This window comes from Corvus moneduloides, chromosome 10 (genome assembly GCF_009650955.1).
Source record: "Corvus moneduloides isolate bCorMon1 chromosome 10, bCorMon1.pri, whole genome shotgun sequence".
NCBI classification, from domain to species: Eukaryota; Metazoa; Chordata; class Aves; order Passeriformes; family Corvidae; genus Corvus; species Corvus moneduloides.
In genome coordinates, this window is record NC_045485.1 from 13,921,304 (window position 1) to 13,947,083 (window position 25,780).

A 25,780-nucleotide genomic window follows, 5' to 3' on the forward strand; every position below is an offset into this window, starting at 1 on the left:
TTTTTGGATCAGCAACATTTGTGATTCAATAGGCTATTAATTAAAGAAAAACTGAAACATTTACTGGAAAAAATACATTGTACTTACTGCTCAAGCCTAGATAATGTTCTACCAAGGGATACACTCCTACAATTGTTTTCATGAGGCATTCGCCACTAATGTGCACATCAAATATGTTTTAAGATCTTGACAGATCAGTACCAAAGTGTCAACATTCAGCACGGTGACCCAGAAATATGCATTTGATTTAAACGTGGAAGTGAATCACAATACTGTCAAGACACTAGAAAAGTACACAGTACATAAAGAAAAGAAAAAATCTAAAGGCATATTCCAATTTTGATCTCAACTCCAGCCCAAAAGTCAATTGCATCATGCAAGATAAAATTTTCCTTACACTTCACTGTTTATCTTGGATCTGTTTAAAGGCTAAATTTTCTGCCAAGTTAGTTCAATTATTTTGACAAGGTTTTTCCACAACAGAACATGCCTTTATCACTCCTGACATATCATTTGATTGATGATCTGGTTATGTCACAGGAGAAGCTGATCCACACTGCAAAGCTCCAGAACTTCCAGCTACAAGGAGATCATCACCCCGGCATTCAAACCTGCACAGAATATTGGTGTGCTCAGAGCACAGCCATGGAATCCAGTTTCATTTATTGCAAAACAAAATTTACTCCCTTGGCCCCATACAGCCATGGAGGCAATGACAGCCTGAACAAAAATTACCGTGGGTAGAGATATCCCTGAATTTCACCTACTATGCAATACCTGCAGTATTTCACTTACTGATAGCATTAACTGATAACTGACTGCCAGCCAGCACATACCATACACATGCCACTGCTGCACTCCAGCATGCTGGAAGTACAGACTAGAACGAACACTAGGGCTTGTTTGTGTTTGGCAAAGCTTTGCATTTAATTCATCATGTCTACACTTAAATTTTGGGCTTTCCACTGTGTTTTTCTCCTAACAGCTAGGCATGAAATACTCTCTGGGGGTTAAGTTCACTATAACAGTGGAGAAAAACACATGGGCAATACTAACAATTTGCTCCAACACACATTGTGTTAATCCCACATTGTTTTTCAATGTGTGTTTTCACAGAAAACAAAGGAATCTAAGACTTTCCCTATATGTTTCTAATTTGGGAAATGTTTGATTTCCCAAAGCACAGAGCAACTCTCAGGAGGTCTCTAACAAATTTGAAAACAAACAAACATTCTTTTGCACAAGCTTTGAATCACAATTTAGACAGTATTTTAAATTTTAACTGCTGACTGTGCATTTGACAGGATTTTGCTGGCAGTCATTCCAGTATTTCTTTCTCCTTCAGAGGGCCTCTCAGTAACAGGACATAAAATATTCTTTTAAACAGAGGGTAAAAATTAAAATATACACTGGATGATAAATATTGGAAGACAGGTCAATGCAGCTGTGGTTCCTAGAGCTGCATTACCCACTATTAATTTCATTGTATTGAAAATGATGATTTCAAACTAAGAGCCTCTCTAAAAGGCTCAGCATTACTTCAGGCTCTTCCAAAGATATAAATCTTCAGGAACTATAGGAATTGAAGTTGCAATCATGTATTTAAACCCCTTGATATTCTACATTTCAACCTTCAATTTGCACCTTGTAATAGCAAGCATTGACATTGATTTAGAGAAGTCAAAGCAGGTCTGTAAACATTGGCCATAAACCTGTCACAGCTGTTCCTATCTGCAGTCTAAATAGCCCTTTTAAGATTTCCGTTGGGCAGTGCCAAAATCTGTTTTATTCCCATCTAAAATGTTATTGCTCTATGGACAAGATTATAATTGCTGGTCTGGTAAATGAGACTTTGCATTTTTAAGATTATGGAAAAAAAGAGAAAACTAGGCAATTACCTGTAGTGCACAATATTGAAGAACTTTAAGAATATGCAGAGCGGCACTGTGATGTGGAAAAGAAATTTGTCAAGTAAGCACAAAACACTGACTAAATCCTGTTCACACTGGCGTCAGCTGGAATTTAGTTACAGGCTTCAATGAAGAGACAACATTAAATTCTAAAACATATCACATGCTGCTGTTCACTTTAGAAATGGAGAGAAAAAATAGCATCTGAAAAATCATTTTATCTCCTCTGAGACAGATATGAAAATATAACATACATTGTGCTATCATCTGAGTGGCTGAATACAAAACAGATCAAGGCAAAATGATGGAGCCAAGCATTTGATCCATCTGCTTGTAAAGGTTGCTTTAAACACAGCCAAGCCAATCTAGAAAACACTAAGAAGTTAAACACTATTTCCTTATGCTTTGAGGCAGCTTCCTAGCCAGAGAGTTTGAAGTAATTTGCATTAAAACCACGTAAAGTGTCACTTAATAACAGACACAGTGAAATAAAGTCATAAATTGAGAGGAGGAAAGCAGGAGGAAACCACAGCAACATAAAAACTTTTATTGGCACTTAAGAGTATTTTTCCCTGATTGAAGCAGAATTCATGAAAAAACTACAACCCCATGACAAAGATCAGTAATTAGCCCTTAAGAACCACAGTTGTTTTCTGACAGTTCCGAAGCTGCTTTTGTTTATTTCAGGAAACAAAACATCAAATCTTCTTTAGACTATCCAAAACTGAAAACACAGATTAGCACCAGCTAACCATCCAGTGCCAGCATTTTGGTGCAACTCCCACTGTCAAATAGGAGACTAATAAATAATTGTAATTCATTCTTGTCACCCAAGCAGTTTTTAAGGTAACAATATGCACTTCAGTACCTCATACTTAGATCATGCTGTACAGCAATAGAAAATACACACTCAAATATAGTGAAGGAACTATTGGAGATAAGTTACTGTTAAACAATTTTAATAAATTCAGTCAGAATTATTGTCAGCGAGATGTATGTTACGAAAAGAAAAATCAGTATTGCAATAAAGTCACGTCTACACAGAGTCATCCAGGCACTTCCACAATATTTGTATCATGACAGACCTTTCTCTTTGTAACTAAAAATTACTTCTACCTCGTCATGAAATGTAAAATGTTTTTAATTTTCTAGTTCATACAACAAGACTTGGATAGAACAGAGAACTTCTACAATTCTTCATAGCAGAGACCATATTCAGACCCATAATCACATTCTTTCCTGGTCACCTATTCAAAAATCAGAAAATAACCCTGCAGCAACTAAACTGCAATACTGCCTTGAGGGCTTAATGCAGAACAGCATTATTGAGAAATTGTCAGTGAAATGGTAGGAGGGGAATGTGTGTCTGCGTGCTCTGTTGATTTTTACAAGTTTGTTTGGTTTGGGGGCAGGAGTTGTGCATGTAGGGGGTGCATTTATTACAATTGCTTTCTCATTTAGAAAAAGCACAGATCTCAGGGTCTGTTTTTCTTCATTTCACATACTCTTCTCTTTATTTAGGTATAGCCCTTTCTATTTTGTTTTGTTTCCCAAACAAGTTTCCCTGTCTTGGTATTCTCTAATGTTATTTTAATGTTGTCTTTGACTTAATCACATTATGTCAATAAACTTGGAAAGGTCCAATGCTAACCCTGTAACTTCAAAAAAATGCTCAAAACTTTAGACACACACAGCTCACTCCAAACACCACTGCAGAGCTCACCATCAGCTTGAAACCATAAAGAAAGGTAAAAATACAGCAGTCCCCATCCCAACAAAGCAAGCAGATGCTTCTATCAAACACATAACTATTACAGACCACTTCCTCTCTACAAAAGAGGTGAACACCTTCCAGTGCTTATGCCATCAGCTTCTAGAAGTAGCAGGGTTTTCCTGTTCTGCTTTTCCAAGTGAGAGCACAGAGCAGACAGGGAGAGACCCCTTCCATAGCAGAGAGCCCAGACTTCTCTCTTCCATTTCGCACATGTACACTGTTTCCCCTGCTTTGTTGTTGACCTCCACATTATGTTGAATCTTAAAATTAGATGTTACGAAGACAAGGAAGACAACAAAGCATTAGAGAAATGCTAAAACTAGACTTTAGGCTAGCCCCACTTCTGTTCATACATGTAGTCTGCCATTTGCTAGAACACATTTCCTCTCAGAAAGCTGTTTAAGAATGAAAAAAATGTAATACAATCTTTTGACCACATCCCTTTAAAATAGATACTTAGTTTACTACATCACACTCATCATGTGTATCCACAAAGTTGCAACAAATTTCATTTAAAGTTTCATTGACAAATTATTAAATATTCCCCAGTTTGCCAAATTTTCCAAAGAATACAAATCTTCATGTAAAACTGCTGCTGTGGAAGACAATTCTGTGCAAACTTAGATATATAAATAAAAATAAATCACGCTAAGACATCACCCCATGTGATCTCCTGAGGGCGAAAACCCCATAGGATTTACTGAGCTAGGAACAACATAAGAGACAATCTGTGAATTAATACTCAAATCAAAGCATAAAGATTTTATACACTAGAAGATTTACTTTTATCCCCGCTAAAACTTTTTTTAAATGTAAGCACTGTTATTTATCAACTCCCTAGTGAAAAATATTTGTGGTTGTCTTTTAAAAAATGATGAAGCAAAACAGATGCTGCAGAGCAGAGCACAGCGACACAGGGAACAGTTGTTTGCTCACTCTCCAGTGTGCCATGCACATTATTTGCAATCATGCAAGCCCTCATTAGACCAAGTGCTGAGCCAGGATGCAGCCTTGCTGCCTTGGGAGCTGTGCACATGCAATTGAGATCAGGATTTGGCCACATCTGTGCTTTCCTGGCCCAAAAAGCACAACTAGTGCTATATAAATTCTTACAGATGCACCACAACCCAACCACAGCATAACTTCCCTGCTGGCATGCAGCTCACAGAGCTCATGGTTGCCTTTCACCAGGACACTGACCAGCAAAACACAAAGTATGACTGTCTGCTCACTTCATTTATCAGCTGCCACAAGTACAGGGAACTCGCTGTGATTCTGTCATGTGAAAGCCCACTCAACCATCAGCTTACCCCAGAGAACGACGCTGTCCTCTCCTTGTGAGGCGTCCGTGACTGGTGAGGCTGTGGCCTTGGTTCCGCTGAAGGGGAAGCATTTTCACCCATCTCTCACTTTCACAGCACAAAGACTTTGTTCCCCATCCAGCACAGGGCTCACAGAGACCCCAGCCCAAACAGGGGTGTCCTGTCACTCGAGGGAGGGTTCCTGGGTGCTGCCCTTCCTGCCCAGCTCCTAGCAGGGCTCACAGCAGGGCTCACACGTTTTCTGCAACACTCCTCCAGGACCCACCCCAGGCTCTGAGGACACTTTTGTGCTTTAAAGAGCCTGACGAGCAGCACCTGGGGGTTCCCCACCCTGCCCTGGCCCAGCAGCCCATTGCAGCCCAGCCTGGGCTGTGTGTCCCAGCCCAAGTGATGCTGATGGACACTGAGCTCTGGTCCTGTCCCGTCCCAGCCCAGCTCTATCTCCATGGCCCTGTTTGGCCATCCCATGCTGTGTCCCTCCCAGGTGCTGCTCACCAAGCCCAAAAGAAGAGCACTGAGAGGTTTGAGGTTACTCTGGCAGTGGTCTCTGGGGCTGAAAGGGAGCTGTAGCAGAGACCAGGATGTAAAAGATTTCCACTCAAGCTTACCCAACAATAGCATTGCATCCTCCATAAATCCCACTTCAGAATCCATAATGACTGGTTAGGATTGTCAAAATAATGTCAGTCTTGTTTTAGCATCTAGCTGCTTTCTAAGACTCAGTCTCACCTGGGGACAAGTTTGAGTTTTGTTGGATATTTAAGGTGATTTAAGCGTTTTTCCCAAACCTAGGCAGTCCAACTGACAAGCAGTAAAAAACAGGTAGGAAAGTAATGTGCAATGCAGACAGGTTTGGCCTAGTGATAAAACCCCTTAGAGGAGGAATGTCAAACGGGGTATTGGCAGCCTGAACTTGCAGCTACAGTCCTTCACCATTTTCTTCTTGGCTCATTAGACAGGAATCCAGACTTGGGTTCCACAAAGTTCAACCTGTTTAATCCATTCATAAACAGCCTTTTCCAAATGTAACCACTTCTTTTTGCAACACAGATAAGGAGAAATTTTGGCACCTTAGCACTGGAAAATTTTAAGAACAGATAGTTTGGATCCCTATGAGGAATGACACAGATTACCCTGCTTTGGGACAAAGCCATGGACTAACTAATTGGTCAGAAGTTTCTATGGGTGTAGAAACACTTCTGAGGCAGAGGATGAGCTGATGGAATAATTCAGTTGTTAGACATCAGCTTCCTCAGTCCTTGCTGCAGTTCAAACCAGCAGGCAAATCCCCTGCCATTCACTACAAACAGCGCTGGCCTTGTGCTAAGGTTGCAGTTCATGATACTGACAACACTGATTTATAGCACACAAATACAGCCTGTGATAAGCTTGGAAGAATTAGAAAAGGCCTTGGCAGAGCTTCAGCACAATTTCAGCATAATGTTTTTCGTCTTCTTGTCCCTTGGGATGATATTTCTCCACCATAGGTGTTGTTTCACAGGAAGCCATTTAAGATCAATGCTCTTTAACTACTTTTGACTCTTTCAGAACTTGCAGTCTCTCCCACCAAACAGCTTCCAAACACTGATAGCAGGATATACAGTTCAAAGATGGCAGAAGAGCCTCTGCTTTATGCTGTTATTTTTACATGCTGAAAAAGGCATGAGTGACTTATATTTGTGGTGAACCATTTGTATTGTGAACACATGTGTTTTACAAGGTTCATCATTTTCCCTTTGGAAACCTTGATACTTGAGACCTGAAAAAAGTACAAAAATTCTTCAAACCTTACAATGAAACATTGGTTTAGATTATAAAATCTATGAGTTATTTGACTCTACATGTAAAATATAACTCCCTTCTCTCCTCCAGCCTTCAAAAATTGGTCTAGCTGTCAAACAAGTGAGAAATTACTCCATTCAGGATCCATACAAGAGTTAAAAACAACAGTCCAAGAGAGTTTACTTCTGAATGCTGTTGGAACAAGACTTCATGAGAGCTAAGACAAAAAAAAAGAGTAAAAGTTATCAAGGTTTCACTTCTGTGATTTAGAGAACTTCAATTTTTATTTTTAAACAAAAAAAATATTCTTTTTTGTCAGAACTGGGCTGCTTCATAACAAAATTATTACATTTTTCTTAAAAGATCATAATCCTTGAACAGCTATTTTATGAATATGCAATTTTTTACAAATGGAAAAAATTAATAAGTGCCTGAAATAACATCAATGCAGCTTAAAAACAAAATCAGCTTGTAACATTACACAGCTTCCTGTAATGATCTGCAAAGAGCTCCACATATTTGTATCCTTGTGGCTGTTATTGGAGTGTGGCCTCAGTCAGCACTTCTCAAGAGGGGTCTCTAGGAAGCAGACAGTTTCCTTGCATTAAAAGAAGTATAACATACATTTAAACACTTTATCCATGTAAGTAATTGGAAAACTACCATTTCTGTAATGCTAAAAAATTATGAAGGGAATGAAGGTCAGCACAATTTCTGAGTGGACAGACACAAACTACACAGGGCAATCCTTCTGTAACCATATGGCCTTAGCCACAAGCTTAAGAACTTGTGGTGTAAGCCTATTTGAAATGCAGGTTTTTGTGGGTTTTTTAATACTTTGTGCTTGCCAGGTAGTTTATATTTGCTTCCATATATAAGCTTCAATTCTTGCAGTCTCTTAGCCTTCTGACTGACTGCAGTTCCTCAGGGCAGAGTGAATTAAAAAAGAAAAATTGTAGAAATCAAAATTCCTTCTGGATTCTGCTGCAGGAAAAAAAAATAGAGAGAAACACAATGCTCTTACTGCCTAACTCTCAATTATAGAAAATAACATCAGTGAGAAAATTACTACCTTCATAATTACTCTTCTCAATAATTGTTTTTCAAAATTCCATGAAAAGCTCTGAGTGCATTTGAAACTTTGAAGCAGTGAAGTAGATCAAAGCACATCTCTTACTAAGGAGGATGTATGGTCTTTGACAACTACAAGCAATGTTTTTGTGGAACTTGTAGGATCAAAATGGCAATAAACATAAAGCAGTATGTATCTTGATAGATTTAACTACAAAAATATGCAAGTTATGTTGCCAGTTAAATGGATTGTGGCATTTTTCTCTCCTTCTCAGGACAAACATGCAATGTTATAGACAAGAATCAAAGCAAAAGAAAATTATATTTCTTTTAGTCATGAAAAGTGTAGCTTTCCTGCATTTCAACTAAACTGTATTTGAAGGAGGAAAAAAAGCTTGAAAAAAAAAGTCTAAATCAAAGAGATAGCAGATAGGACATGGTTAAATGGATTAGGTTGCCTCTGGAACACAGAGGTATGTGTATTGCCCCATACACTGTTGCCAGATCTTCAATACAAAATACTTCTATGGGTAGGAATAAATCAGAGCCAGGATTAACAAATGACAGTATCTTCTTTAACAGAGAGAACAATTCCAGAGAGATTAAGAACAGCTTTTCTCTGTCATTCAGTGCCTTGACCAAAGAGTCCACCAGGATCTTTGTTTCTTCTTTCTTTGCTACATTTCCTAGAGCTGTATCTGGAAAGAAAGAGGCCTCTTAGTGCCACTGGCCCAGCCTTTGCAATGAAAAACTCATAGATGAGCAAAATATTGAGGAAGATGTTATGCCTGGAGGCACAAATTCATTCTCCCAAGCAACATCGACCCTTCATTTGTCAATTTTCCAACAATAGCTGCTGGTTATCTGTCATATGAATATGCTTTCCATATACTGGGCTTGAAGCAGCTGGACCAATTGAAACCAATTGAAACCAATTTGAAACCAATTTGAAAAACATGTTTATAGAGAAAGGCAGAGGAAATGACCTGTAACATTGTAGACACAATATGTTCCACATGAGAGCTCCATCAGTTGAGTTTTTACCAACTCAGTTATTTTACTATCATTCAAGACCTTCAGTTTTCATTATGCTGCTGTTTGCTAGTAGGTCTGGAATACCTCTGACTTCCAATCTGTGTTCCCACTATTTTCTTTGGTCCCAAAGGAAAAGCAGCAGTAAAACTGCCATTGAAGTGGAAGGCTCTACTACTACACATTCCTGTGCAACTACAGCAAAGTGACTGCATCGATGACTAAAGCAGGATTTGCTTACCTAATAGGTGTGTGAGGAGAATTAACAAGCAGGTGCTTCCTTTCTTTTGTGGCTACAAAGATACAAGAATGAGCTTTAAAGGAGAAGTGACACAAAAAGGTTCAAAATGAATGGATTTTTCTTCCAAGCAATTCCCAAGCAAAATGTGACGAATTTGCCTTGAACAAAGTGATCCACCTTCCACCCACTCACCACTCAAGCCACCAGAATTTAGTGAAATGTGACAGTTAGAAAGACCACAAAACTAACTATTGTGAATGTTAGGGTCACATCTTAGAGCATAATGAAGGAGAAAGTTGATGAAGAGAGCATTCTCTCATCTTTCATTCTGTGTAAATCCTTAACTTAATCCAGAATTATTTCCAGTAAGCCAAAGTAGTCACTTTTATTTCATGACAAAATCTCTTAGTTCAAGTTCCAGAAGCTTGTTACTCAGTGAGAGAGAGGTACCATGACCTCTTCTCATTTTCATGATTGAATAACAATTACAGTTTCTTCAAACATCAGAGAAGTTCCAGCAATTTACCTAATCCAGAAAATGCATTAATGTAGCAAAATATTTAATTAAAAACTGCATGAATCAAAACCAAGCAAAATCCCAAACTTCACATATTCTGTTCTAAGCCTTCCAGTGAGAAAACAAAGTCCAATGTGAGCAACATACTGAACAAACCAAGAGGCAGCTTTGCTTAGGTAGGAAAATCTTTGGCAGCAAACCAAGAGGAAAAATTCCCCAACCCTTCTAGAAGCTGCATAGCAGTAAAAATCAGATAACCACAACAGGGAAGGAACATCCCCTTTCACTATGAAAATTCTCAAGGTAAGGTAGGAGTATTATGGAGTTTTATGGGGGAGAAAATAGTATTTTTATATCTATATCTAAAGATTCTATATTCCATATTTTAATTATTATTTTATCTGGCCAGGCTTTTGGACCAGATTTCCTGATGACATTTGCACAGAACCAGCAGCTGAGCTGCTCCATGGCTAGATTCCTTAGTCACAGAACATCATGGGTGTGCCATACTGGCTGCAGAATACAGCACTGGGCCTTGGCATGCCTTTTCTACCTTTTCTATGAAGCACTACTACAGAAACATTTCCACATCAAAATACTTTTTTTTTTTTGAGAAAATGTTTTAAATAATTCACAGAAAATGTAAGGATTTCAGGTAGCTATGATGTTTCAGAAGGCAGTGGATCAAAGCATGGTCTCTCTCTTTACTCCTCCTTCACCCCTTCCTAGTAGATCTGATTTCAGGGCTGGAAGCTGAGAAGTGCACCAAAATATAACTAAGAAGCAGAGATAAATTAGTAGCAAAAAAACCTGTGTCTAAAACTGGACCTGCTCAGTCCCAGTGTTTGTGTATTACAACCTAGTTTTACAAAATGTTTCCAATCAAGCTCGTATAAAGAATATTTTTTCTCAATTGTGCTTTACCAAGCGAAAAAAAAGGAAATAATTTAAACATCTGGAGTTGCCTGGGTGTAATACAGAAGAATTTGGATACTGAATTTAAAGCAGCTATCTTATCTGTGATGCCTAACACTTCCATGTATGCAGGCAAAAGTATTTCCCAAGAATGGTGTTGTTTATGCTCTGCAGCTTGTTTCTCTTTTGCTTCATTGAGGCCCTTTTCATACAAGTTTAACAGACATTTGTCCAACTGAATTTATTTTCAGATAAATTCACGTAAATGAAATTTGACTATGGTGACAAGATTGTTTGCACTGTGTTTTCCTTTGTTCCATGAAACCTACTGTTTACTAAAAACTACCAAATCATTAATTTTTTGAAAAGTCCACTTTTATTTTTTGTAGTTGAACTCCTTCTGTGAATAAAAGAAACCTAGAAAAAAATCCATACCTCAGTCAGATTTGGTTCCACACCTCTCAGTACCATGCATTTGATTTGTTGTTGATTTTTGTCCCCATGATGTCTCACAAATAACTAATACACTTGCTTAAGTCAGACAGGTTCTCTGTTCAGTTTGAGTTTTGTTTACTTACATGTTCACAGAGGAACAGAGTGCCAAGATTAATTCTTTCCTCTTAATCTGCTACCCCATACTCTTGTAATGAGTGAGCTTTCATTAGTTTTTGCAATTAGCATGTTTTAATAAGGCTGTCCAAGTATAGATTATTAGTCCAATTAATTGCTTTGAGAAGAGTTTTATGAATGCTTCTAATCAATTAATAACTGTTGGTCTGTTTGAGAAGGAATATATTTTTACATGAACAAATTGATGTGCAGAATCTATTTGAGCTTTTTTGTTTGGTATTTTTTACATGCTTCTTTTGGTGTGGGCTTTTTTTTTCTTTTTTTGCAGTATGTTATATGAAGTCTAACTCCAAACTCCTCTAGAAAGTAAGAAAGGAACTAATTTTATTGATCTTTTCATGTGTTTTGTTGGGAAGGAAGTCAGAGAGCCAAAGTATTAGCTGATTAGTAGAGTTCTACTTTCATCTGTAACTTGTGCATTTGGATTATTTCAATAGATGTGAACAGAACACTTTATTAATTTCTAAATAGTCTTGTTTTTCTGACATGGTAGAACTCCCTGACCTTTGCCCAGGTATAACAACCTGCCTCTCAGCGAAGGGCACTGGATTTCAAAATCATCCAGAGTAACTATCCAAGCACTAGGCTTGAGATTTATCAAGCCTGCAGATGAAAAACAAGCTATGCAGGAGAAAAATGTTCATGATTTACATAACCCATGAAGGCCATCACATACAAAAAGCAAAACAGAACAGTAAATTAGTCAGAAATGTGTAAAAAGAAATTTCAGTTAGGCCTAAGGGTGGAATCAAACTTCTCAGTCCAGTCTCTTCCTTGAACCTTTCCTGTTGATGTTTTTTAAATGCATCCTGGACTCTCCCATTAACTATCATGTGCCTTTACTCCCACTCGTGGTGGTCCTGCTGTGCTCTGCTAACACCAATAGAGCATCACTATCTGGATCATATTTAGTGGGATGAAATGGAGATCCACCTGTCTGTCTAAATCCTTCTGTTAAAAATGGAGGCGGATGAGTGCACACTGATTTACCTTCAGCTCCTGCAGAGCCCAAGATGGGAATTAGGGGAATACTGAGGAAGACAACATGCTAACAATCTGAATTACATACACTGGAGAGGCCTCAGCAGTGGGCAGACACTCCTGAGTCTTGTTACAGAATAATTCTAGCACCACCTCAAAAGCATCTGGTTCTGGCATTGTTGGAGATATTTATAGGTGTAAATGATGTGCTGATCCACCCCAGAAGAGAAACTCCTAGACCCATCAGGTAGAACCTGCACAAAGATGGGAGTTGAAACTGGCTTCTATTAGTAAGAGCACTGAGCACCTCGTTACCTGTGTACTTTTCTAGAGCAGGAACTGTTCGCTGTAGTTATGATCTCACTTCACACCACATGTTGATCTCAGTGCCTTAAATTTGAAACGGGAAGGGCCTTATGCTTTTGTGTGTCTTTGAGCTGCCACTGAGTCCTGCCATGACCCTGCCAGCCTCACAGAGATCATGGTATAGGCTCGAGTACGAGAAGTGGCCACAATCTTCTACAAGACAGAAAGCTCAGCCCAAGGACCAGCTAATTAAGCAGAAGATGTCCATAACCAACGGGTGTGAGGTCAGTCCATCTCATTGCTTCATTAAACATCTTTTTTCTGCTTAGCACTAAACAGATTCTCAGTGCTTGGTTTCTGCAAGTACCTTTACTCAATGCTTCTATTTTAGTATATTTCACACTTTTTTCCAAACAAATATGAATTTGAATGCATATGATATATTCAACTTCTAGCTAGAGTAATAAAATACTTTGTAAATCCTAAGCAAGCTGTGCATGGATCATGCAATGAAGCTGCAATACTACACTCTTAATCCTGATTCATAGAGGTCAATAGTAAAAATATGATACTTATTTCACAGGAGATACATTGGCAAGAACCCACTGACTCTGCAAAGAACAAGTTTTGCTTTTTATCACCTGATGAGTCAATAATAGAGGCACAAACACATCCCAAAGTCATGAGAGCTCCCTCTTTTTTTGCTCCGTACCCTTGATCTCATCACTTCCATTCTTTTCGCTTCTTATCCGGTACCTGTTTACCTATTAAGTAGCATCTGCAAATGTGAAAAAAAAAATTTAAAAGGAAGATACCTACACATAGCTACCAAAACAGGAGGATATGAGCATGTCCCAGGGCCCTAAAGTTGAAAAAGCCTTTGATGAATTACAAGATGCAATATTAATAATATATAAATAAAGAGAAAGTATCAAGAAAGCTTGGATCATATGCGGGATAGCAAATTCTGCTGATCCTGGCCTCTTCAAAGTACTCTCAAAGGTCTTTGGAATATATTCAATAGTATTATTCTTCAAAACTAAGGTTAGAATATATTACCTTAACAAATAAGAGGGTGCCTGTACATCAAACACATGTGCCTGGTGGTCTGGGGCACATGCTAGGACTTTGCTACACTACATGCATAAGCAGTGTTAAGATTTGCACATTGCTGATCTTTTGGAACAGAATAAATATCAAACAATATTAAGAAGATAAATATGTCAATCAGAGATTGTAAGAACTGACAATATTTCGTGACTCAAAGATGGTGGACTTTTTAAAAATGTAGATCAACAAACTATTGGATTCAGGAAACCTCTATCTACTGAAACTCCTAGAAAAACAGACATTATTTATCCTCAGACTTTTGGACTCAGTTTGATAACAAATGGAATGAAAGGCTTTGTAGAATAAAGGATGCTTCTGAAATGCTAACATTGATGTGTATTTTTTCCTTTTATCAGTCTGTGGTTAGCCTTCATATGCTTTTCAAAGAGGAGTACCAGATTCATTCTATTCCAAAAACTGAAATAAGAAATTACTACAAAGATGAATTTCAGCTGGAATGTAGCCATTTATTTACAGGGAATAATCTTTGTGAGTGACAACATCATAGGAGGCTGTATTTTTAATCATCTAAAAAGCAAACAACTACAACAAAATTGCAATTGCTGACATTGTTTTTAGCTTCAGTTACATTGAGTATAAGACAAAATACAGTCCTGAAGGAAACAAACGGAAACCACACATTCTCCTTTTGGATTTTGTTACTTCCTTGATTACACAAAAATTAATTGTCCTTCTGAATCTATTCAGAGATATAGGTAATGCTCTGCTCTCTGTGATAGGCCAAGGTTTACTCAGCCATGGCCAACTGATGCGATGTTGGCTTGTAATCAGACGCTAAAAAGAACAGATGGCTTAACCAAATCCGATTTGCTATTTCATTTATCCTTATGCTGCCCCTTTATCATACAAGTATTAAACATTTATACTACACAGTTAGAAGAGCAAGACAATGTTTAGAGCTAGTTTATGAGCTAACCTGAAAAACATCCATCCCGAGATGCAAAATAAATCACTTAAGTAGGATTCTAAGTCAGTGTTCATTTCTGATGTAGTCTGGGATGGAAACTGCAAAAACTGCCATTACAAATTCTAGTATTTGGTAATGTTTGCCAACTCAGTAGTAGATGCTGCATCACTGATTGTTTGGAGAAAAAAACTCCAAACATAAAACCAAAAAACCCCAAAATCTCCAACTGCTTGAATAAGGAAACAATTTACTAAAAGTAAACTCGGACTTTGAAATCTGGCAATTTCTATTTCCAAAATGCTTCTCAACAGGGAATGATGACATCTGCAAATTGTTTGATTACTTCTCGTGATCACTTATTCATTGCAAGATCTGGTCTTGATCATCTCCACATTATTGTGTTTGCAATTGTCTTTATGGGATCAGACCCTTTTATTTGATACCAATATCTGCAGTGATGATCTCACCATCATAAAACTAAAAACTTCTGAAGACTTTGCAGTATTGTTTTGACACAGTCAGAACAGCTCCTGATGTCATCCGTCTTCAGAAACTTGTCTCTAAATAAGATTATTACTGGGCAAGAACTTGCAGTGCTACAAATTAGGCCATTAACTGCAACCTAAGTTTAAATGCTATAGTTTGGCAAAGATAGTTTTCTGTAAGTAGGCCCAGTAGAGTTTTTGACTCTCCTTTTAGGAAAGTATTAATTATGGGTCATATTGATAAGCATGAACTGTACATTTATTTAAAAATATATTTCTAGCTGTTCTGTATCTAAGGCTGCTTTAGGGAGTTGACTCCAGAGAACCTCATAAAAAATTAGGTGTCAAGTCTGATGCCACACTCATTGTTAAAATGCTCAATGAAAATTAAAATTTCTGTACCTTTTAACTGTAACTACATCTTTTAATCTGAGATTAATATATATTATTTTTCTAATAAATTTTCACATACTATCTAATACACATATATGTAGAGATTATCTGTGTCTGAACTCCTTTAATTTGCCTGGTTACTTAGGCATAACAGAAGACAGAACTGAGCTCATAAATTCCATTCTTTATTTATTTGTACACTGATTCATTTAGAGGCTCCCTGTCGAAAACATCAGACACATCAGGACACAACATCAACAGATAATTAACATTGTGTTCAATGCCAAGTACTCATTAATGAAAACTAAACAGATGCAAGTGCACTGATGCAAACACACCATTGTTGCTCAGAGTAGGCATGGCATGAAAGTTAAAGCTAAAAATGCTTTTGTATGACTACATTTCATTTGATCTTCTTAGCATATATGTAATGTCCACAGTATTGTTTAACCTGTAAGATAGTTACCTCTCATCCACACATGATGAAATTAGAGAATGTATAAGAATCAGAGGCTGTATTACATGGAGTAATATGTACAACTCTACTGCTACTAGAAATTTCTATGCTTTCAGTTCTGCAGACACCTGATTCAAGTTTCAGTGAAGTGACCAAAGAACCAGTTCAGTACTTTCCTTCTCTGCTGGGAAAAAAAAAGCTAATTGGTATGTCCCAATTGGTATATTCCTCTTTGACAATATTATGTCAAAGTCAAACTTATGTTATTCAGGAAGAGGAACACTGTGATTTAAGACCAGGCGCACTGCAACAACATCTGATGGACACCTACCATTACATAAAGTAACAATACAATATTATAAAGTTTGTAATTCAGCAGCCAACTTATTAAAAAAAAATCTAAATTCACATAAAACAGAAAATAACAAAGTAAATTAAATTCACTTTCTCATATCAAGAGTTTATCTAGCTCAAATAGCAAGATTCTTTAGCCAGGTCCCTGTGAGACTTTCAGCTGTTTTCACAGGTGTAGAGGAAAACACACACTGTAAATAGTATACAAATAAAACAAGGCCAATGGCATAATCTATCAGTTGATCAGTGGCTTGTTCTTGTGTATAACTGATAAAAAGCAGGACAAAACAAGTTATAAAAGCAGCACAAGAGAACAGAAAACGTGTCTATTTTTTCTTTCTTAGTAAAAATGTGGGCACTCTTGGTTCTCATAGGTGCTGCATCTGTTTCTGCTCACCTGCAGGATCTTTCCTTTGATGGGTAAGAACAGACATCAAGTTTTATATTTGTGATTTCTTCTGCATGATCAAAAGGCTTTCAAATGACTTACCTGTTTTAAATCGAATCCTTTTCTTCCCTTACAGACAGAAGGTGTTTCGTGTGATTCCACAGACTGATGAGCAGGTGGAAATCCTCAATTTCCTTGCCAGCATCATGGAGGTAAAGGACTTGGGGAAGTGGTTATATTGTAGTTGAAAGAAGTATTTGTCCCTTTGCTCAAATAACAGATATATATATTTTTTTTTAAATCGTGTTACTGAATTAAAGACCTAATCTTGATTCCATTCAAGTCAGCTGGAGTGCTTCTTCGGAAGGAATAGGACAAGTTGATAAAATTACAGCTATACAAAACATTCAAATACCTTCCTAGAAAGTCTGGTTTACCCAGTCTGAATGTCAAAGTGCCCATCAGAATTTATTAATAGAATAAATAAATCTTAAATGCTGTATTCAGTGTGGGGTGCTTTCAAGAATGTATTAGATAAATCATGGAAATTCCAATTACCAAAACTTTTACCATTACAGGTGAAACATTTTTCTCATATAAATAATCTGAAAATTTATATTCCCAGCAAAATGAATTTTCCTTTGGCCTCTAGTCTCCTCATGTCATCTTTTCTTCTCTGACTTTCCTTTAAAGCTTCCTTTCTCTCTAAGCTGCATGTTTCTCGCTGACCTTGATGTAGATATATGATGACACAATGACACAATGAAAAACAATAAAGACAGCAAATGTGTTTTCAATATTTCTGTTCAGCTTTGATGTTGTAAAATAGCTGTTGGTGAAAAAGACACCATTAGCTGTAGGATGAAAGGATGGCATTTTTAACGAAGTACAGATGTGGAGACCTATCAACAGACTACCATAGCATGCTGAAACAGATTTCTGTAGAAGAACATACTATTGGAATGGTGCTGCCAATATTAAGAAAATTAATATATACCATGCTTGCTTTTAAATGTGAAGTATCAAGGGATTGTTTGGGTTTTTTTTATTTTAAGAAAAGATCTCTGAAATACCATTGTTATGCAAAGCAGTCAGTCAGGACTGATGTAATTCTATATTCTGGAACAATCACCTCACTTGATCACACATAATTCATTAATAACCAGCCCCAATTTATTTTACCTTCATGAGATGAAAGCGTGAAAAGGCATCAAGCTGGCAAATCACCTTTGTTTCCATCGGCCTTCAACAGGGCACTAAATCTAGAGGCTTGGATGCTTACTTCAGCAAAAATAGGTGAAGTAGAAATAATACTTTTGTTTGTCCTCTTGGAATGAAACGTCTTTAAAGCACTCATACAGACAACAGTCTTTTTTAGCTGATTTATGTAAAATATTCAGATACTGCATCCCTGATATTGAGTTAATTTCTCTCTAACATTTGTAGGCAAAAACCTGAGCAAAAAAACAAACAAAGCTTTAAGAACGAAAGAAGTTGTAAATATAGTTATAATATTCACAATTCTATATGAATGCAGATGCTGGAGAATACTTGACATTTGTGAATTGTCACTGTCATCTCCAGAATTCTGCCATATAAAATGCAGGGCCTAATAAAATCTTCTTAATCAATTTCCAGTTAAAATTTAGCTTGACACTTGTGGCAAGCAATGCTGAATCAGTGTAACAAGGCAGGCATGAAATTCAGTATATTAATCACAACCTCACCAGCACACACGCACCAACCTAAAAATCACAGCGACATGTAGGTGTTTATTTGTTTATGCATTCATTTGGCCTTCTTTCAGGTTGACTTCTGGCAGCCAGACTCTGTCACACTGGTAAGGCCAAAAATGCAAGTTGATTTCCGAATTGAAGCTGAAAAGTCTTTTGATGTTGAAGATCTTTTGAAAGAAAGTGGAATGGAGTATCAGTAAGTTTGTTTTCACTACTGTACTTTGAAGAGAATGGGACTAAATACCAGGGAGAATGTGTTTGAGCTTTTCATATTGGTCAACTGATTTCGCTGTCACAAACTTCATCCCTCCTGTGGGTGCCTCTACTGGGTTCAGCTTTCCTATGAGAGTTCAAATGGACTGTAACTACAGTGCATTGAAGGGGTAAGATGAAATGTTGATAGAGGCAAGAGACAGGAAGCAGAGATGCAGTACCAGAAATTTCCCTGAGGTGAAAGCTCACTGCAATACACAAGGCTGGAGTACAGAGGGGGATAGAAATATTTCCTATAACAGACAAAATGCAGCAAAGGTCTAGAAAGAGCCAGAAAATATACCAGATGAGGGAAATGGACAGGGAACAGAAGCCAGAAAATTAAATGGTGAATCCCAAGGGCCACCATGAGCAGGTCCCCCCTGAATTGCAGAACAATATCTAGAGGGCCAAAAAATCCAGCAGGTGACAGACAGAAGACAGCTGCCAGGTGAAGGACCAAGGAAGAGTGAAAGCAAATTCCCAGGACAGCCTTGGGCTGACTGAAGTCACATAGCAGATCCATTGCAAGGATGTCTCCAAAGAGAGAGCTTTTAATTGTATATTACCTAGAAGTAAAAAGGGCCCGAGTTGACTGAGTACGACTGCAGCACAAGTGGAGGAAACAGCACACTGCCACATTACACACCACTGGGAACAGAAGAATCGTAGTGAGTAGCACTAACAGAAGAGTAAGGAGAATAAGGAGTTGCCTGATCCTGTGCTTCACTTCATATCTTCCAATCACTGTGTAAGCATAAACTGAGGATGAGAAATTGACTTTGAGCTGGAGTGGAGCAGGGTTGTCTGTCTTCATTTCTCCTCTCACTCCATTTAAGCATTGCAAATTGGCTCTGCCCAGCTCCATTATCAGGCTTCTTTGATGTGTAAAGTATAGTCTGTCAACATCATGTACTCTGACACTGAAAGGCAGTATTATTTGATCAAATTTTTATTATTTCATTCCACTGAGTGTGGAGTTTTTGTCTCTCAGCCCCACTGTTGTTGCTATGAGACCAAACTCCTTCATTGGACATCATAGTTCTCAGGACAACTTTCATGATCTGTTAAATCCAAAGGTAATCCGTCCCTAAACTTACTGGCCTCATGTCAATCATGTCTGATTTGGATGCTGCTGCAGAAACAGAATCTAAAAACACTCTAGAATAAATGATTTTCAATAATCCCACAGTGCAAATACAGCACAGGGACCCAGTTTCAGTGGAATTTCCTCTTTAGCAAAGGAGTTACTCTACATGTGTTAGTTTTCCTATAATATTCATGAACTTCCTCAGGTCTATGCACAAATCTTTTGATTGCAACAAAAGGCCAGAATGTCTGGAAGCTGTCCCTGACAAACTTGAGTGGATCGTCCTTGTGACAACCCAAGCTGTTATAATTCCTTTGAAGTGCAGCTGCAGTGCCATGACATAATGTCATTTGCACTGTTTGTTCTGAAGGCTGCTGGTGCCTTACAAACTGGACTCCTGTTCCACTATCCAAATCACAAATGATCAAGGACATATCCTGGATGAGTAAGATTTCTAAGAGTTTTAAGACGGGCACTGGAAAAACAAGAGGGCTTCATTTTTTGATAGCCAAGGTTGAAATATAAGCAAAAGGTCCTCAAGAGCATACTCAGTGATAAGCTGTGCCTTTGTGTCAGCCCCAGGGAAAGATGAACAGGAGAGATCCAACCAATCCAGACAGGATGTTGAGGTTTTTTGCAATTGTGTGTTCTATTTAATAGCTCACCTCACATGCAATAAAGTAGCTTGGAGGATGGATAATGCTGCAATAGAGCTGTCAAACCACATCTAACCTTTGGAAGCTTGGTTTGACAGGGAATTTCACCAGGCAAACATCCCTGGGTTGCTGCACAGTTTTGAAACATTGCTGCAGTCTAGCTCTCCTTCAGTGCCAAAAGTTCAAGAGGGCCCTTTTCCTTTTGAGGCAGAAGCAACTGGCAATGTAAAATCAGCCCAGAGCTCATTTTTAGACACACTCCGTCTCAGCATTGCCATTTTTCTGAAACCAAACTGTTGCTACCCTGGAGGTTTGTTAGTATGGGAGTAAGGCAGGTGCTAGTTGGCAGGAGTCTATAGCTCCCTGGTCCTTCTGGTGGCAAGGTTGAGGCAGGACATAGGTTGAAACTTGAAACTAATATACTTTATTTTCAACCTGCCCACCTTTCCTTTCACAATCCATGCAGCCCAAATGCTGGGCAGACCTTGAAATGTCTTACTTTCATGCTGGATTGTTGTGTGTTTCTCTTCACACTTTTCGTGGTGCCTTCTTGCAGAGTTCTGATTGACAACCTGCAGGCTGCACTGGATGCCCAGTTTGACAGCAAAGCTCGTACTGCCAGGCACAGCTATGAGAAGTACAACAACTGGGACACGGTAAAATCTAGAATTTACCACATTTTTAGCTTGGTACCTTAGCCTCTGTAGTCAAAGTGCTTCCAGCCTTCTTCCCTTTTCCTCTTCTGCTCCATCTGTTGATATGATAATGCCTCCAAACTCTCCTTCCTCTTTGTTACTGAGCTAGTTTGTATAACCTACACTTATTTCCTCTACTTCTGCTCCCAGTGCTGCAAAGAACCTCTGGCGCAAATACAGTGACCAGGCTGAGATGCCTCACTAGTAATTTCCTCTTTCCTTTTCACTACTTCTCCCATGTTCTCTGCCAAACAACTCGATTCCATTCCTTGCCTTAGTTCAAGCTCTTCATCTCCCACCATAAGTTCTGCCCCCTTCCTCCTTCTTTCACAGCCATGCTCATTTTTCCTGACATGTAATCGTGGCCATGTTACTCTTCACATCTTTGCACTGGCTCCTTGGAAATCTACAAACTGTATTAAATATTAGGCCACATTAGATGCTCAGAAAGACTGTTCTGGCTTAAAGTCTGCAAATTAATTCGTCTGGACCTGAGGAACACAGACATCAATAGATTTAACCTCTTTATTAAACAGATAGCTGCTTGGACTGCTGATATTGCTGCTCAGAACCCAGACCTTGTCTCTCGTAGTATAATTGGGGAAACATACGAAGGACGGCCAATGTACCTTCTCAAAGTAAGTGTCTTGATTTCTCCATGCCAGACTCTTCCCTTACTAACCTCTGCAAGATTATGATGTCTAGTAAAACACCAGTGATGCTAACAAAATGTTTAAAGTAATAGACATTTTGCAGAAAATCTAATATATTTTACTATTACTATGATTTTTTTCCAATTTTATAATTTTTTAAAGTAGCATAATGAATTATTAGAAGTTCAGACATATAAATTCAATCACACTCCTGAGAGTTCTTGAATGATCATCTACCTTTATGTTCTCTCCATCTGTTGTTTATAAACGCATTTGTTCTAAAAGCATCTATAAATGTCAGTCTCTGGCAATAGGAAACAAATTTTTATCTTCACCGTATGTAATTTTGAGGTGGTTTTGATTGGGGTAGAGTTAATTCTGTTTTCAGTAGCTTGTAGGGGGTTGTTTAGGATTCGTGCTGATTTGGAAATGGTGTCGATAATTCAGGGATATTTTAGTTACTGCTGGGCAGTGATTACACAAAGCCAAGGTCTTTTCTGCTTCTCACACCACCAGCCAGGAGAATGGCACCTGGGAAGGGACACAGCTGGAGACAGCTGGCCCCAACTGATCCAGGGGATATGCCAGACCACACGGCTCATGCTTAGTGATAAACTAGGGGGAAGGTGGGTCAGGGCCACTGCACGGGGGCTGGCTGGGCAATTGCTTTCATTTGCATCACTTGTCTTTCTTGGGGTTTATTTCTTTGGTTTTGTTATTTTCCTTTTCATCATCGTCATTATTATTATTATTCATTAAACTGTGCTTATCTCAGCCCACATGTTTGCTCTGAGTGAGCTACTGCATTGTGCTTAGTTGTCAGCTGGGTTTAAACCACAGACTTTTTTTTTTCATAACTTTTATGAATTAATAAAACAATAACTTAAATAAAGGTGAAAGGATAAGGAGTACTTGCCCCAAAATGCACAAGTATTTACAATAATATATCATTCAAACATATAAGATGAACTTTTAGATATACTACAGGAAATAAATCAACAGTGCAGAATAATCAAATAATTGGGAGAAGTTTATCTACATTAATAAAAATGAAAATATTAAGAGTATTGTTTTAGCTTGAATACCATGGTCAGCTACAGATGGGAGCACTCCATAGATTTCCATTTAAACAAGGAATGCTATATTTGTATAAAGTTTGATTTTTAGGTCAGCAAGCTGACTGACTTGCTCTGCATACAATTTGTTTTGTTCAAGCCCTGGGGTGGTTCTTTTTGTTGTTTTTTTCCTAGATGGGAAAAAGCGGTCCAAATAAGAAGGCCATCTTTATGGATTGTGGTTTCCATGCAAGAGAGTGGATCAGCCCTGCTTTCTGCCAGTGGTTTGTGAAAGAGGTCAGTAAGCTTAATGATGAAAAAATATTTTACAGAATGCAACTATGTTTAAGAAAATCTGAAAAGAGCAGAAAGAGCTCAGGCCAATGCCTTTCTCCCTCTAAATATGTGTCTGTTCATGCGTTCTCTCACCTCAGAGGGTCACGGTGTAACTACCTAAACTAGATCTTTGTGCTTGGACCTGTAATCTTTCAGCAGCTTAAGACAACCTGAAACATGTTTAAGAGGTACTGGCAACTACTAGGGTTACTCACACAATTTGTAAATTCTTTTTTGCACCTGTAGTCAGAGAAAGGTGAGAGAAAAGCAAACAGCTCTAGTAACATTATAAACATAGCCATGTTCTGTACACAGACATAAGGAATAAGGAAGTTGAAGGGCACATCAGAGGGCACCTGAATGCACTTCAGAACAGCTGACTTGCTGCAGTGCCAGGTGGTGGATTTCTTGCAACCAGCTTTATTCAGTAAGGCAACAGAGAGGATGGAAACCTACCCCCAGCTCAGCACTGAGGAAAGGTACCCAAGAAAGGAGGAAGACTATAAATGAAGCTTCCTAAGCTCCACTCAGGAAGAGGGAAATGCATATACATCCCTTCGAGCTGCCACTTCAGGCTGTACAGAATGGGTGCAAAAATATGAAACCATATTCAGGGAAGAGCTGCACTGGTGAAATTAGCTTCACTTCAGTCTGGGATACTTTAGGTCTTGAATTAAACAATGTTATGTCCTTCATATTTTCTTTCTCACCACCACTGTAAAGCAGGTGGGGATTATCAAATGCTGCACAGTCATCTTCACAGAGACAGGTATACTACCCCTCAGATGGGGGAGATCAATCACTTTAGCAGAGCAACTTACTGATTGAATCTCAAATTTTGTAATAACTTCGGTTGAAAGATTAAAAAAAAACCACCAACAAAACCAACCAAACAAATAAATAAAACCACACCAGAAGCAGCAGCTGGAATTTAAAACCCAAGAAAAGGAAAGCCAATCCACGTGAACCAGCCATGCTGGCAGAGGCTTTGGTGGCAAGTATAATCTCAGTCTTATCAGACAGGCATGCGGTTTTGTGTAAGGAGCAGTGGAAATTAGAAGTGACATTTCAGTGGAGTCAATGGGAATATGATTTCATTAGTGCCTAATAAGGCTGCAGACAGTATGTGGTACCATTTTTCTCTCAGCAATTCACGTCACTGCAGCTGTCATTTTCACTGTCTGGTCACTTAATTCATGCGTGTACCTGACACCAGCAGTGCCTCTGCTCAGTGTGTCCATAGGCAGAAGTGCTTTAGAAGTGCAGACCGCTGAGCACGATCAGCATTTCACCTGTGATTGCTTCTAGACATAAAAGTAAAAAAAAATAGAGAAAAACACGAGCAAGGTGGATTGTTATATGTATCTCAAAAAAGAAACCCACCCAGACAACAACAACCAAACAAAAATAACAATACCAAAAAACCAAACAAAAAACCAAACAAACAAAAAAAAAAAAAGGAAAACCCCACCAATAACAAGGGTAAAATAAAACCTGAGAAAAGTAATTTCAAGTGATATGAAACTGCTTTTCTAGATTTTACATCCCACCGTCCTATTTGTGAGTTACAGGAAAAAAAAAAGCCTTTCTCCATTGCATTTCCCCATGTTGTCCTTTATGGCTGTGTAAACAAAACATGGGTGCAACACACTTAGAGTAAGTTTCCATGATCATTGTATGGTTTCTCAACATTGATATGACTCTGTGAACAAGCATAGCAAGTGCCAGGCTATAAACAACCAGGATATACAGAATAGGGCAGGAGTTCCTGTTTGTTATTCAATATATGTGTCTGGAAAAGTGCAGGGAAAAATCTGCCTCCCTATGAATAAATGCATCCACAGAATTATGACTGGAAATGAGTTAGGATGCTACTTAGAAATATTGTCTATAATTTTGGTTGTTGATGAAATTTCTGCACAACAGATATAGAAAATGGAAATAATGATTTTTCCTTCTCACATAAATTAAACTCAAACCTGTAAGGTGTTAGGATGTAGGAATATATATGGACAGGAATACTGTTCTCTCTGTACTCAGGAAGCTAGTAAATGGAAGTCTCTTTCCAGTGATTTATCATCCTATTCAAAATCAACATTCCTTCATCTTATAATTTATCTACCAGCATAAGACGGTTTTCTAACACCAGTGTGGTTTGAGTCAGCACAAATCTAGCACATGTAGTAACACAGAGGTGCCATCTCATGTGCTGGAGTGACCTGGATGACTTTACCTACCACATTCATTAATTCCTGACCCAGACCCAGGCCCTTACATACACACAGGAGATACACATCTGTGAAGGCATCATCAGCTTTTTCTGCTTTTCTCCAAGTAGGCTGTGGAGACATATGGAAAAGACACTGTCATGACAACACTTCTCGATAATCTGGACTTCTATGTTCTGCCTGTTCTTAACATTGATGGTTACATTTACACTTGGACAAATGTAAGTACATTCTTCTTATTGTTGGAAGAGCCAACTGTCAGAACTTACTCTTAGTTTTCATCTATGATTCTGTTACAGGACCGCATGTGGAGAAAGACACGCTCTAAAAATGCCAATAGCATTTGCATTGGGACAGATCCCAACAGGAATTTTGATGCTGGCTGGTGCAGTAAGTGTCTCCTAACAAGAGTTGCAAGTAATTATATACAAGTGCAGTAGCCAATATAGTTAATTATGGATTTCCCCTACCTGATGGTACAGC

The 25,780-nt window shown here is 38.3% G+C and overlaps 1 protein-coding gene across 5 annotated transcripts in view; it reads left to right on the plus strand.

Annotated features, from left to right (window-relative positions):
* The window catches only part of CPB1 (carboxypeptidase B1), a 38,418-nt gene that overhangs the window by 2,211 nt on the left and 10,427 nt on the right, over nt 1-25,780 (plus strand). For 2 of the 5 annotated variants that reach the window (XM_032119195.1, XM_032119197.1), the window contains exons 2-9: nt 16,583-16,628; nt 16,733-16,808; nt 18,404-18,528; nt 20,887-20,986; nt 21,562-21,663; nt 22,929-23,030; nt 25,408-25,518; nt 25,597-25,687. In XM_032119195.1, coding sequence (XP_031975086.1) covers nt 16,583-16,628; nt 16,733-16,808; nt 18,404-18,528; nt 20,887-20,986; nt 21,562-21,663; nt 22,929-23,030; nt 25,408-25,518; nt 25,597-25,687 — 753 coding nt within the window. Of the gene's footprint in view, nt 1-12,491; nt 12,766-16,557; nt 16,629-16,732; nt 16,809-18,403; nt 18,529-20,886; nt 20,987-21,561; nt 21,664-22,928; nt 23,031-25,407; nt 25,519-25,596; nt 25,688-25,780 lie in introns of those variants that run through there. The other 3 variants (XM_032119199.1, XM_032119196.1, XM_032119198.1) reach the window with 3 other exon arrangements.